This window comes from Aulonocara stuartgranti (assembly GCF_965226115.1).
Source record: "Aulonocara stuartgranti genome assembly, chromosome: 18".
Taxonomy (NCBI): domain Eukaryota; kingdom Metazoa; phylum Chordata; class Actinopteri; order Cichliformes; family Cichlidae; genus Aulonocara; species Aulonocara stuartgranti.
In genome coordinates this window covers 5,315,425-5,328,871 of record NC_138954.1, presented here as the reverse complement: position 1 = coordinate 5,328,871, position 13,447 = coordinate 5,315,425, and the positions used below count along the sequence as shown (strand labels likewise).

The 13,447-nt window shown below is 39.5% G+C and overlaps 1 protein-coding gene across 5 annotated transcripts in view; it reads right to left on the bottom strand.

Annotated features, from left to right (window-relative positions):
* The window catches only part of LOC309694500 (uncharacterized protein), a 42,700-nt gene extending 29,415 nt beyond the window's left edge, over positions 1-13,285 (bottom strand). For 4 of the 5 annotated variants that reach the window (XM_082514635.1, XM_082514636.1, XM_082514638.1 and 1 more), the window contains exons 1-2: positions 13,040-13,285; positions 9,608-9,823 (exon numbers count right to left, since the gene is read on the bottom strand). In XM_082514635.1, coding sequence (XP_082370761.1) covers positions 9,608-9,823; positions 13,040-13,202 — 379 coding nt within the window. In that variant the 5' untranslated portion in view covers positions 13,203-13,285. Of the gene's footprint in view, positions 1-8,381; positions 8,592-9,607; positions 9,824-13,039 lie in introns of all 5 variants that reach the window. The other variant, XM_082514639.1, reaches the window with a different exon arrangement.
* Between the last annotated feature and the right edge of the window lie 162 nt (positions 13,286-13,447).

The window sequence follows — 13,447 nt, the reverse complement described above, 5'->3', positions numbered from 1 at the left end:
AATAATTGAAAAAACAAACAAACAAACTTCATTTACCTGTTACTACCACACACCCAATCCGATTGTTGGTACTTGCTGGCTTGTGTAGCCACTAGGTAACAAAAGCTCAACACGGCCCTTAGCATTCTGGAGCACTTCTGTTGTGTTTTGGAGTTTGTACGTGCTTTGTCTCTAGGGGCCACTGTAAATATTCTTTTATTTATTCACTCCACAAAAAATGAAATAAATAAATTATAAAATACAAAAACCAACTATTTACATTTCATACATTTCAACTTTTAACTACTTAAATTTTCAGCTTTTTCCTTTTAAACAAATTTAAAGTGAAACAACACAAAACACTGCAAACCACAACACAGTAAAATATAAACTAAAATATGGAAAAAAGGGTGAAAAAAAGAACGCCCAGATCTTTAATTAAGAGAAAGGTTGGCATTTAGAAATAATAATATCACACTCAACTGACTGCGTTTTATCTTCCCATTGCACTGATGGGTGGACAGTTCTTAGGTGCCTGTGCATGTTGTTTGTGGAGCCGGCTCTATATGATATCCTTTTCTTGTAGACTCTACACTCTGCCTTTGTTTTGACAAAAAGATTGAAATGGCTCCAGACTTTGCTTCTTTTCTTGGTGTCACTCATTTTCTTTACTGTACCTTTCTCTGTACCGGCTCGCATCGTTCACTTCAAAGATCCGGCTCTAGGAGCCATTTTGTTCGCGACCGACCCATCACTATTTGCTGCCTCAGTTGTGGTCTGGAACCTGTACGTCGGTAAGATTAGAGCTTCCAGTGACTGTGAAGACTGAACCTAACTCAGACAGTTAAGACGATTCTTGAATTTTGATTTAATCAAGATTTTGATGCAAATTTGTGTTACTGAAGCTCCGAGAGGGAGGGGTGTGTTATTTAATTAAATTGCATGCTGGTTTAAATTCATGTTGGGTACCTCCTAAGGAATTGTGGACTGCATTAAGTCCACTCTGATGACTAATTGGCTAACTTGATCTGAAAATACCATCGCAGATTTGTTTTAATCTTTTTTCATGTCACTGATGGTGGTATAAAAAAGGAAGACATGCTCTTAGCAGACAGGGGAGTTGTGTGTTCAGTGTTTGCTATTATGTGCTCCACTTTTGTTCTGAAACAACTTCAGAAGACATTGATGGAGTACGGTTGAGGACCTGGGCCCTATTTCAGGAAGCCGGTTTAGTGCAAACTCTGAGTAAGCATACCGTGAGTTAACGAAAACTCTGGGTTTTCAGTTTCACAAAGTGAGTTTAGATTAATCCTGAGTGAGTTACTATGATGACACACTCCGTGAAGCTAACCTGCCCCCTAGCAGGTTTACTTCTACTAACCCCGACTCTCTCCGCCTCTTTGTCGGAAACCTGACTGTAGGAAGTGTCAGACATGGCCTGCCCCTTCCTTGAAGAGCCAGTAGATGTTGAAGCCCAAATTCTCTGCAGAGCTCTCTGCCGGGAGAGAGTGATTGCGCGCATTTTATCATTTCCTGATGATTTTCTGTGTGAACGTTACAGTTTTTCAGCACAATCTATAATTCATTTGAATAACATCCTCAGGCCTAATATTGCTCATGTGACACATCGCGGACATCCTCTCAGTTCTGTACATATTTGTATTGCACTTCGGTTTTTTGCAAACGGGAGCTTTCTGTATAATATTGGTGACACTGAGCACGTTTCCAAGGCTACCGTCTGTCGGGCAGTCAGGAATGTTACAGTTGCACTGAAACGTCTCCTGTACTCGTCTGTGGTGTTCCCCGGTCATAGACCCACAAGATTTATCAAAGAGGGATGCCACAAAATTGCAGGTATCAGGATGACCAAAACTTAATTCATGATGTGGTGATACTTGAACTACTACTTAAATTTTACATTTATTCTCACGGTTCCCAGGCGTGATTGGCTGTATAGATGGCACTCACATTCCAATCATTGCTCCTTCAGTAAATGAAGGAGACTATGAACAGGAAGTCTTTCCACAGCATTAATGTACAGGTACATAGTTCCCTGTAGCATTTCAAACTAACAAATTATTTCATTATAGTAATGGATGCTAATTTGTGTTCTCTGCACTGTGAAGATCATATGTGATGCTGCCAACATTATCACAAATGTGGAAGCCAACTGCTCAGCCTCTGTGAGTGGTGGTGGTGGAGGTCCCCCACCTGTTTTTCAGGCCTCCGCTTTTTTTCTGTTGGCTATAACGGGGTCACATTTGAGCATACAGAGTAAGCAAATATGTACTTGTAATGTGCTCAGATAATTTCAATAAGTGCTTACAGAAAGAAAATTAATGTAGCCTCTAACTGCAATTGATTTACATGGGACAAACAGACCAAGCACTATGGCTCATAATACAATTACACCTTACCTGTTTGGACTATATTTTTATATTTCATTTTTACTTGCTGCCAGGAACGTTTGGGGCCTGTTGGGTTGCACCTGCGCTCACATCACAAAATAAAATGTATAAAAAATAAAATAAAATAAAATATAATAAAATAACGTGTTAAATGGGTGGAAATCCCTAGATCAATGTTTAAATTAACACTCACGCATTGACTCTGTCGGCTTTGTTTTGCCATGCATGCTCCCTTTGTTTCGCAGCTGAGGCTGTGTTACTTTTTTCCCGCAAAATTTGCATGTTATCGGCATATGCTGCCATCAGAATTTCGGCCTCAAGCGCTGTAAAATACATTGACCGCGCCTTCTTTCCCTCCGTCTCCATGGTGACTCGCTTAATCTGTGCTCCACTAATCAGGGCTTTATGTATCCTCGTGCGCGCGCTTAACTTGGGGTTAAAGCAACTCCGCGTTGATTGAACTGATTGTTATCAGCCTTTCTGAAACCGAATATTCCGAGTTGGACAGTTCGGGGTTACTCAACCCTGAGTATCGTTTTTCACTGAGTTTTCTAAACCGGCTTCCTGAAATAGGGCCCTGGAAAGTGAGGACGAGAATGCTTCACCAAAAGGCAGATCACACAAAGCCCTGTTTAACAGCTCATTTGGAAGTACTGTTAGTTTTTCAAAGAGCAGCAGGATTGTGCAGTCGCATGTTTTAAAGGCTTTTCAGAATTTCTAAAGGCTGGAAAGATGTTGATTCAGGGTTTTGGAACACAATTTAAACCAAAACACAAAATTTACAGGAGATGTAAAGTTTGATGCCAACAGTTTTTATTGAACATACAAGATAAAATAAAATAAAAAAGCTCTCTAGTATGTTTGACATAAGCACATGGAGGCCAAAAGCAAACAAAGATAAATAAAGATGAAGACTCCTGGGGAACTTCTGAGCTCCTTTATGGGAGATGAGTCACCAGCTCCTCCTCCTTTATTATATAATTATCAATATTTTATCTTTAAACTGAATTATCTACAATCTTAAACTGGATTTGTTTAATGTCAAAATGGAACACACTGTTAAAATGACACATTAGTCCATAAGTTATGTTATAAATATAAATAATAAATGAGCTTAAAATATGGATCACAGACAATTTGAGAACAGATCAACTTGTCAACATTGTCATTCCCTAAAATATTCCCTTTCCATCTGAAAAGCACTTGCCATAATGTCAATCCAACTACTACATGGGTAGTTTTTTTAAACTGATATTTCCAAGTGCGTTTTGGAGAAATAGTTATTTTTACATCAAGACACTAAAAATATCTCAAGCACTGTCGAGGCCATGCCAAAGAAAATGAAGAAACTTCAGCAAAGACAAAGCCTATAAACTATAAAACAATGATGTCAGAAAAAGGTGATAAAGGTGCACACATTTTATGGTGGACAAGACAAAAAGTTTGTCTTGTCCATGTGTCAAAACAGAAACTGAGCTTCCGAAAGCCTTTTTAAATTTTCAGTTTTCAATGACCCAAACACTGTTTATGTGTTCTACCACCACCATTTTCTAAGAATGAAACTTAGCATGTAGCATCTTTTCCTAATTGCATTTTCAACTGTACTGGAGAACTAAAATGTTTCACACAGGTGCTGAAACAGTGTGGTTTTTCACTTTTGTGAACTGGCATGTGTTATTTCAAGTTTCCCTTTACCTGAATCTTTTCTAGAGGTGCTACAAGAATGTGGCTTCTCACCTGTGTGAATTTGCATGTGTCTAGTCAAATCTGACGTCCACCTAAATCTTTTCCCACAAGTGGTACAAGAATATGGCTTCTCAACTGTGTGAATTCGCATGTGGCTTCTCAAATTTGATTTTATATAAAATCTTTTCCCACAAGTGCTACAGGAATATCGTTTTTCATTTGCATGGAATTCCATGTGTATTTTCAAATGGCTTTTATGATTAAACCTTTTCCCACAGGTGCTACAGGAATGTGGTTTCTCACCGGTGTGAATTTGCATGTGTCTAGTCAAGCTTGACTTCCAAAAAAACAAAAAACAAAAAACAAAAAAAAAAAAAAACCCCTTTTCCCACAGGTGCTACATAAATGTGCGGTGTCGGAATTTTGAACACTCGGGCCTGATACGATTTGCTCCCACTCATTTCTGTGCGAGTTACCACCCTTGACTTCATCCTGATCTGTGTCAGGAGATTTGTGAGAATGGAGCTGGTCACTGCTTGGTTCTGGTTCACTATGATCATTTTCTTCACGAGCAGGAAAAGTTTCAGTCTCCTGCTTTAGAACAACCGTTTTTCTACTTCACTGGTACAGAGTTCCTCTTGTTCCTCTTTAATCTGTGAAGGATCCTCCTGGTGTAGACTGGAGTTCTTCTCCTGGTTACAGACCTGCTGAGTTGTGAGCCCATCCTCGTCCTTACAGTCATGTTGTGGAAATCTTAAATCTAAATCAAAAAACATACATTTGAGAAATTACAACCATTAGAAGGTCTCTACATGGTAAGCATATGGCTTAGACAGATCAGCTACGATGAGAAAATAAAGACGATATATAATCAAACAAAAGCACAAAGTGGTATCTCTTAAATTTTGTTATCAAAGTGCACAAAACATTTAAAAGTTTGCTTAAAATTATTCAAAAACTTTACAGGACACTCACTTCAGGATTTATTTATTGTTTAGATTAACCATTCATTGCCTTAAAGTTGGGGAGAATGGGAGGTAGAGCCTTCAGCTTTCAGGTCCCTCTTCTGTGGAAAAAGCTGCCAGTTTGGATTCGGAAAACAGACACTCTTTTTAAAAAAAAAAAAAAGATTAGGCTTAAAAATTTCCTTTTTGATAAAGCATACATTTATGGCTGGATCAGGTGGCCCTGATTAGGCTCATTGAGATTTAAACTGGGTGAGAGAGCCAATCTTTCTTATACCTGGGGGTATAGAGTTCCACAGCCTGGGAGCAGAACAGCTAAAAGCTCTGCTTCCCATCCTGGTGAGGCGGAAGGAAGGCACAGAAAGCTGGATAGAAGAAGAAGATTGAAGTGAGCGGACAGAAAAGGTAGTGGTTAACAGGTCAGAAAGGTAAGGAGGTGCGAGGTTATGAATGGCCTTGAAGATGAGCACAAGAAGTTTGAAAACTATCCAGAATTTCACAGGGAGCCAGTGAAGTTCCTGAAGAACAGGGGTGATGTGCTGGTAGGAGGCAGTTCTGGTGATAATGTGAGCAGCAGAGTTCTGAACCAGTTGAATCTTATGGAGGGATTTTTGGGGGAGACCATGCAAGAGAGAGTTGTAGTAGTCGGGAGGTAACAAGACTGGGCAAGAATGGATGTAGACTGGGTGACAAGAGAAGGACGAAATCTGTTAGTGTTGCGTAGATGGAAATAGGCAGAACAGGTGAGATTATTGATGTGAGATTTATAGGAAAGTGAACAGTCTAGGATGACACCAAGGCTCTTAACCTGAGGAGAAGGGAAAACTGGAGTTATCGATAGTGAGTCAGAAGTGGTTTGCCTTCAAAAGGTTGGATTTGGTGCCAATAAGGAGGATTTCAGTTTTATCCTTATTGAGCTTCAGAAGGAGTAATAAAGGTAATATTAAAACTAAGAAGCTGCTGCCATTGTTGGAAACTGGAATTGGCTGGGCCACGCTATGAATCCTGGGATAGGTTGGGCAGCGAAGGATACACCCGACCCATCCTTCAAATCTGGAAATGAAGGACATTTGCCGGCCGCAGTTGGAGGATTCTTTGAATTTGGACAGCCTTAGTCGAGTCGCTGTAACGCAGTCAGCCTACAAATGCAGCTTCTGAAGGATTTGATTTCGTGGCTCAAGAGTTGGGAGTTCGCCTTGTAATCGGAAGGTTACCGGTTCGAGCCCCGGCTTGGACAGTCTCGGCCGTTGTGTCCTTAGGCGAGACACTTCACCCGTTGCACAGGTACAACGTTCTGGAATGGCCATCTCTGTCCCCAGACCTGAAAATTACTGAAAATCTTGGGTGCGAGTTAAAGAGAGCTGTCCATGCTTGGAAGCCATCAAACCTGAATGAACTAGAGATGTTTTATAAAGGGGAATGGTCCAAATTACCTTCAACCACAATCCAGACTCTCATTGGAACCTACAGGAAGCATTTAGAGGCTGTAATTTCTGCAAAAGGCAGATCCACAAAATGTTGATTTCATGTCCTTTTTTGTGGTGCCCAAATTTATGCACCTGCCTGATTTTGTTTAAACAACTATTGCACACTTTCTGTAAATCCAATAAACTTCATTTCACTTCTTAAATATCACTGTGTGTCTCCCATATGATATATTTAACTGACATTTTTTATTTTAACAACCAATGATTTATACAGGAATATAATGACTATTAACAAGGTTGCCCAAACTTTTGCATCCCACTGTATTTCCCTATATGAATAAAATAGAATTGAACTGAGTGAAGGAGGCCATGTTAGACAAACTGAAGAATCATTTATGCACAAATCATAGTGGGAGTTGTTTTTATTTTTTTATTTATTTATTAAATAGGATATGGGAGACTTTTCTTTAATAATGCCATATCACCTCACACAAGGAATGAGAGTTTCATGATTCTTAGTGCAATGGAACCCTGTTTGTATATTTTCTTAATTTTCTTCTCTCGTATGCTTTCATAAGGTCAGTACTGTTAGGGCAGTTAGCATTCTCTTAAAATCTGTTTGTAAGTCCTGCTCCATGTTTTACATAAACATGGAGCAGGACAAAGACAGCGCTCTGTATGTTATAGACATTCATCAACATCTTTTTGCAGCAAATCCTCTATATCCAGTGGCCAGGGAAGATTTAAAAAAAAAAAAAAAGAAAGAAAAAAGAAAAAAAAAGAAAAAAGAAAAAAAAAAGTAGTCAAGAACAAACCAGGAACCAATAGCAATACCAGTTCTGAAAGAAAGTGATGATGGATTGGCCACACAATCAGGAAATCCACCGATAACATCACTGCACAGGTCTTGTGCTGTGATGACATTACAGCACAATGTGATGGTTTGTTAAAAGCTTAGTTTCAAATCAATATTTTAAACTGATTGTTCAGTCCTAATGGGGATAATTATGTTAGTGTATGATAATTTTTTAAATCTACAACTGTTTATAACCTGCATAGTTCACATTTCTGTATATCTCATATTTCTGTATAGTTTTTTTATATTTATATCCTGTTCATAGCTTGTACTCACTACAGCCTGTACATACTTATAGATATAGCATATTCATAACATACTTCATACCGTGTACATTATAACATACCATAATAGACCCATTTCTGTAATATACTCACATATCTATATTATTTCTAATATCTATTTGTAATATATCTATATCATGGCTAAAGCACTTCTGGATGGATGCAAACTGCATTTTGTTGCCTTGTACCTGTGACATGTGCAATGACAAACTTGAATTCTATTCTATATGTGAGCAATATTCAAATATTCTCTCTCATGCAGTGAACAGCGGAGATTTCTGTCTACATGCAGAAAGTCATCATTTATGAGGCATACAGCTTGCCACTCCAACTTGGTCCTTGTGGCCAATAATCCAGTTTTCATCGTCTCAACATTTTTCTACATACTGTGTACAGTTCTGGACTAACATGAATTCAATCTGGTGGAATTTTTTGTTTTTTATTAAACAGAAGATTTGAAATCCAGGTTTTATTTTACTGTGCTAAAAGAAAACATGTCTTCAGTGAGGCAGTATCCCAGGCGGTAATGCACACCATGTGTCTTTGTGTCGCCTCTGTCAGTGCGCCCCAGGGTGGCTGTGGTTACAATGTAGCTTGCCATCACCAGTGTGCGAATGTGTGTGTGAATGGGTGGATGACTGGATATGTAAAGCGCTTTGGGGTCCTTAGGGACTAGTAAAGCGCTATATAAATACAGGCCATTTACCATTTGTGACATTTTGATGAGTCCTATTCATTTCTATATTATGAAATCTGTATATGACACTTTTACATACCTATTCTGGTCCGCTTTACTCCAGGATTGCACAAATCCAGCCGTTCTCCGGTCCAGACATAAATGCTTTCAGCTTTCTGCTTCAGTTCAAGCTGCTCTCCTTCCCCAATGATGATTTCCTCCTGTACCTCTTTAATCTCTGAAGGCTCTGTGTTCTGCTGGTCCAGATTGGAGCTCCTTTCCTGGTCACTGACCTGCTGATCATCCAGACCTTCGTGTTCAACAAAGGGACACAAGAAAATAGTGACGAATGTGATAATAATAAAGATCAAGAAGGATTAAAAGGGGTCACCTATTGAGAATTTAGCTTATGGTTTCAAGGGCTCTTGCATTCTTGCAGATGCTGCCACAGAAACATTCACTCATAGTCATGTGTTCATTGGGTGATGTTGATAACCGTACAGAGTAATTTTTAGATGCGAGTGCCAGTGATCATCACACAATGTGAATAAACAAGCAAACGAACGAACAGTAGCATGATCTGAATATGATCATGAAAGCTTAAAGTACTTTAAGACGGCAGACTGGAAGTCTTTGTGTTTTGACCAACACATTAAACCATATATTTTTAGATACAAGTTGTAACGGCCGCCATTTTCGTTCTGAGTATTTATTATATGGCGTGTTTTGGGGAAAAGCCTGTTCTTACACTTGAGTCTAAGGTTTATTTTGAGCACCTGACAGCTCTTTTTTGCTTCTCATCTATAAACTCTCTCCACAACCTTTCAAATGATTGGTGGTCAAACAGAAATGTCGTGTTCGAGTCTGTGGTGGAGACCGCTTTGCGGCATAATTTGCGTTTGAGTTTTCTAATCCGTGTAAGATTTATCATAACCAAACAATGTCCATCCTACAGGGGGAGCCCCTGGTTTAGGAATAACATCCTCAATTTGTTTTGGCTGGTCCTTCTGTTTGGAGCTACCAGGTTCTGCCTCATCTTGATTGATAGCCAGTGAAGAAACCAATGAAAAAAATATTGCTGTAAATGTGTCTTGCGACACCACAAAACAAACAATAGTGTGTCATTCAAAACGATAGATGTTTTAATTTCATCATCAGATATATTTCGTCACATTGCACAACGTTAGCCTACTACAGGGGTTCCCAAAGTGGGGGGTGCAGAGCCATTGCAGGGGGAATGTTAAAAGAAAAGAAAAAAAAGAATGCTTGGACACTGCTAGAATAACGGACAGGTTTTTTTGACGGGGCTCCCACACAAACACATACCTATTATGGTCAGCTTTACTCCAGGATTCAACAACAAAACCAGCTGTTCTCCGGTCCAGACATAAATGTTTTCAGCTTCCTGCTTCAGTTCAAGCTGCTCTCCTTCCCCAATGATGGAGATTTCCTCCTGTACCTCTTTAATCTTTGAAGGCTCTGTGTTCTGCTGGTCCAGACTGGAGCTCCTTTCCTGGTCACTGACCTGCTGATCATCCAGACCTTCGTGTTCAACAAAGGGACACAAGAAAATAGTGACGAATGTGATGATAATATAGATCAAGAAGGTTTAAAAGGGGTCACCTATTGAGAATTTAGCTTATGGTTTCAAGGGCTCTTGCATTCTTGCAGATGCTGCCACAGAAACATTCACTCATAGTCATGTGTTCATTGGGTGATGTTGATAACCGTACAGAGTCTAATTTTTAGATGCGAGTGCCAGTGATCATCACACAATGTGAATAAACAAGCAAACGAACGAACAGTAGCATGATCTGAATATGATCATGAAAGCTTAAAGTACTTTAAGACGGCAGACTGGAAGTCTTTGTGTTTTGACCAACGCATTAAACCATATATTTTTAGATATAAGTTGTAACAGCCGCTTGTTCTTACACTTGAGTCTAAGGTTTATTTTGAGCACCTGACAGCTCTTTTTTGCTTCTCATCTATAAACTCTCTCCACAACCTTTCAAATGATTGGTGGTCGAACAGAAATGTCGTGTTTGAGTCGGTGGTGGAGACCGCTTTGCGGCATAATTTGGATAGCAGAGTTTTCTGATCTGTGTAAGATTTATCATAACCAAACAATGTCCATCCTACAGGGGGAGCCCCTGGTTTAGGAATAACATCCTCAATTTGTTTTGGCTGGTCCTTCTGTTTGGAGCTACCAGGTTCTGCCTCATCTTGATTGATAGCCAGTGAAGATGAAACCAATGAAAAAAAATAAATAAATAAATAAATAAATAAATTTTGCGACACCACAAAACAAACGAAGAAGAATGCTTGGACACTGCTAGAATAACGGACAGGTTTTTTTGACGGGGCTCCCACACAAACACAAAGCAGAGGTTGAAGCATCGCCGAATATGTTTCCAAACCAACTTCCTTCAAAGCCAAAGACTAGAAAATATGATGAAGCATAGCGTGCCTTTGGCTTCACCTGCACATGTGCCAAGGTAGGTATTGCGGCTCCTCCAACCTATGGCCGCGGCAGGCTAAACATGAGGACACAGATGACGCGCAACAATAAACGCATAAAATACACTTCTGTACCATTTGCTCCTTTTATTCCACATGCAACTGTCCAATATATAAATCAGCACATGGGATTAACTATTAAACAAATGCACAGACTGCACAAACCAATAACTGCAACTCTCCAATAACTGCACTAACTACTATGTCAAATTACAACCTGGTTCATGGCATCAATTAGTGCACAAATATACAAAAACCATTAAGTTCCAGTTAAAATACATCAAAATCATTCAAGCTGCGATCAACAGAAAGTTTTGCCTCATGCTCACCCTACCTTTCTGCTCATCAACATCAGGTGCTGTGAACAGGTGAGTGCAACCACATTTATCATCTACCACACCCATGAGACACGCCCCACACCCGTGCACCAATACAGTGAGTCCATTTAAACCAACCCACTTAGTCAAAAAAGGAACAACTCATATGGCTCCTACAGTAGGTACCCCCAACAGAATTTGTTTCCCCTGCATCGGGAGGATGCGCTAGGCTGTCCAAATCATGCACAAACAGTATCCCACAGTTGTTTATGTTTTTGAACCCACTTTTTGATAGCAATGTTGACTATTATTACACAGGGGAAAAGAAAAACTACACGTAAAATAATTACACCATGACACCTCCACCTTTCTAAATGGAGGGACAATAGCTGCTTGTGTATATGCAAGTGTGTAAAAACTGCAGATAGTAAGATTAACAGTATTTTGAATCTGCCATTGCAGAAATTAATCTCATGTAAACAATAACATGGCGCACAGCGTGATGTGAAAGGCACACATCTCTGACATTGTGCGATGAACTCCGTATTCGTCGACCACAGGTAAATGCAAAAACTGAGTTTTCTCCAACCTTTTTGGTGATTCGAAACGCTGTTTACGTGCGGACGAAAGGACCAAATGCATAGAAAAATACCCATGTTGGTGTGGACATAGCATAAAAGAGTTATTAGTTTTACTGCTACCTGTAATTTATTGCAGTTTACTTTTGTTTTATTATTTTCTATCAAAGGTTTAATGTGTGAAATAACTGCAATGGAGTTCGAAAACAAAATATTGGTGAGTGTGCTTGGTGGGAATATTTTTTCTATACGACATTACGGTGTTCTGACAAACCATCCTACTTTGGCAAAACGTCCTACTGCAAGTAGTTTGTGCACATTTCTGCTTTCACAGAGTAATTTCACCACAAATTTAAGTAGGTATGACGGTTTGCCACTTAACTTTGCCCATCAGAGTATACTTGTAGCTCATATTCATAAGCCCAGGATGGTTTGCCACTACATTTTACACATTAAAGTATGGTTGTAGGTCACAGTCACAAAGGTATCATGGTGTGGCACTTGATTTTACCAGTCAGAGTATGTTTCTAGCTCAGATTAACAAAGGTAAGACGATTTGCCACTTAATTTAGCTGTTAAAGTATGCTTGTAGGTCACATTCACAAAGGCAGGATGGTTTGGCACTGAATTTTATCAGTCAGAGTATTTTTCTAGCTGATTTTCACAAAGGTAAGACGGCTCGCAACTTAATTTCGTATTGTGCGCATGCGCAGAAACAATGGGTACGATGATTCGTCAGGTAGGATGGACTCTCAGAAAACCGGCTCAAAAGCCGCAACAGTAAAAAGGAGATGAATACCAGAGTGTTAGTGAGATAGAGGTTTTATCTCAAATTGGCATAGCAGGTTGGCTAAAATGGCTACCAAGGCAAAGACTAGTGAGCTTCCTGAAAGCCTGCCTCAGGTATGCTTTTATCAACACCAGACTAGGTGGGGCCAATTAGCACCAGCTGAACATACTGAGGAGATTAGGGGCTAAACAGGAGCGTAACAGGTGGCTAGTAGCCTTCAGTAATAGCAATAATTCACATGACAATAGTGCATTCATGTAGTTGTAAAAAGAATGGAAAATATATCAAGTAATCCAAACCAAAGTATTCAGAATACATTATTCACATTGAAATGTATTTTAAGTTACTCAAACTACATTTGGGCCATTTATTTGTAATCTGTAGTAAAAAACATTTTAAGAGTAACCTTCTCAACACTGCACAGATATAGCTGCATACACTTTACTGGGGTGTATTACTAGTTTAGATCAATGCATTTATGCAAAGCATTTAGATCATGCCCAAGTAAATCACACAATCCCGCAACCCCCCACGCCTCCACAAATTTACACACCTGTATTGTGTGACTTTATCCCGGGTCTGATATCCAGCGGTCTTATCTGACGGATCTCCTCCTCATACCGGACGATCGTTTTTTCAAACTCTGAGAAGATTTCTTCTGTAGCAGCATTTAATCTCTCCTTGATGAACTCTCTCAGATGCTGAACTGAAGACATTATTGCAACAACAACCGATACCGCCAAACCAACGTCTTCAAACTTAACTCGGGATCTCTCAATGGCGACATTGCCGCTATTCTTCTTTTATTGCTCTTTTATAGGTATCAAGGGCGTAATACTGCCCTCATCAGGTCAGTCCAGTCCAACATAAAGTCTGGTACTTTGCAGAAAACTGCAATTTTGCCATGAGATTATTAGTGATATCCTGGAATAAAGAAAGAAGAAAATACTTTGATTTAAGT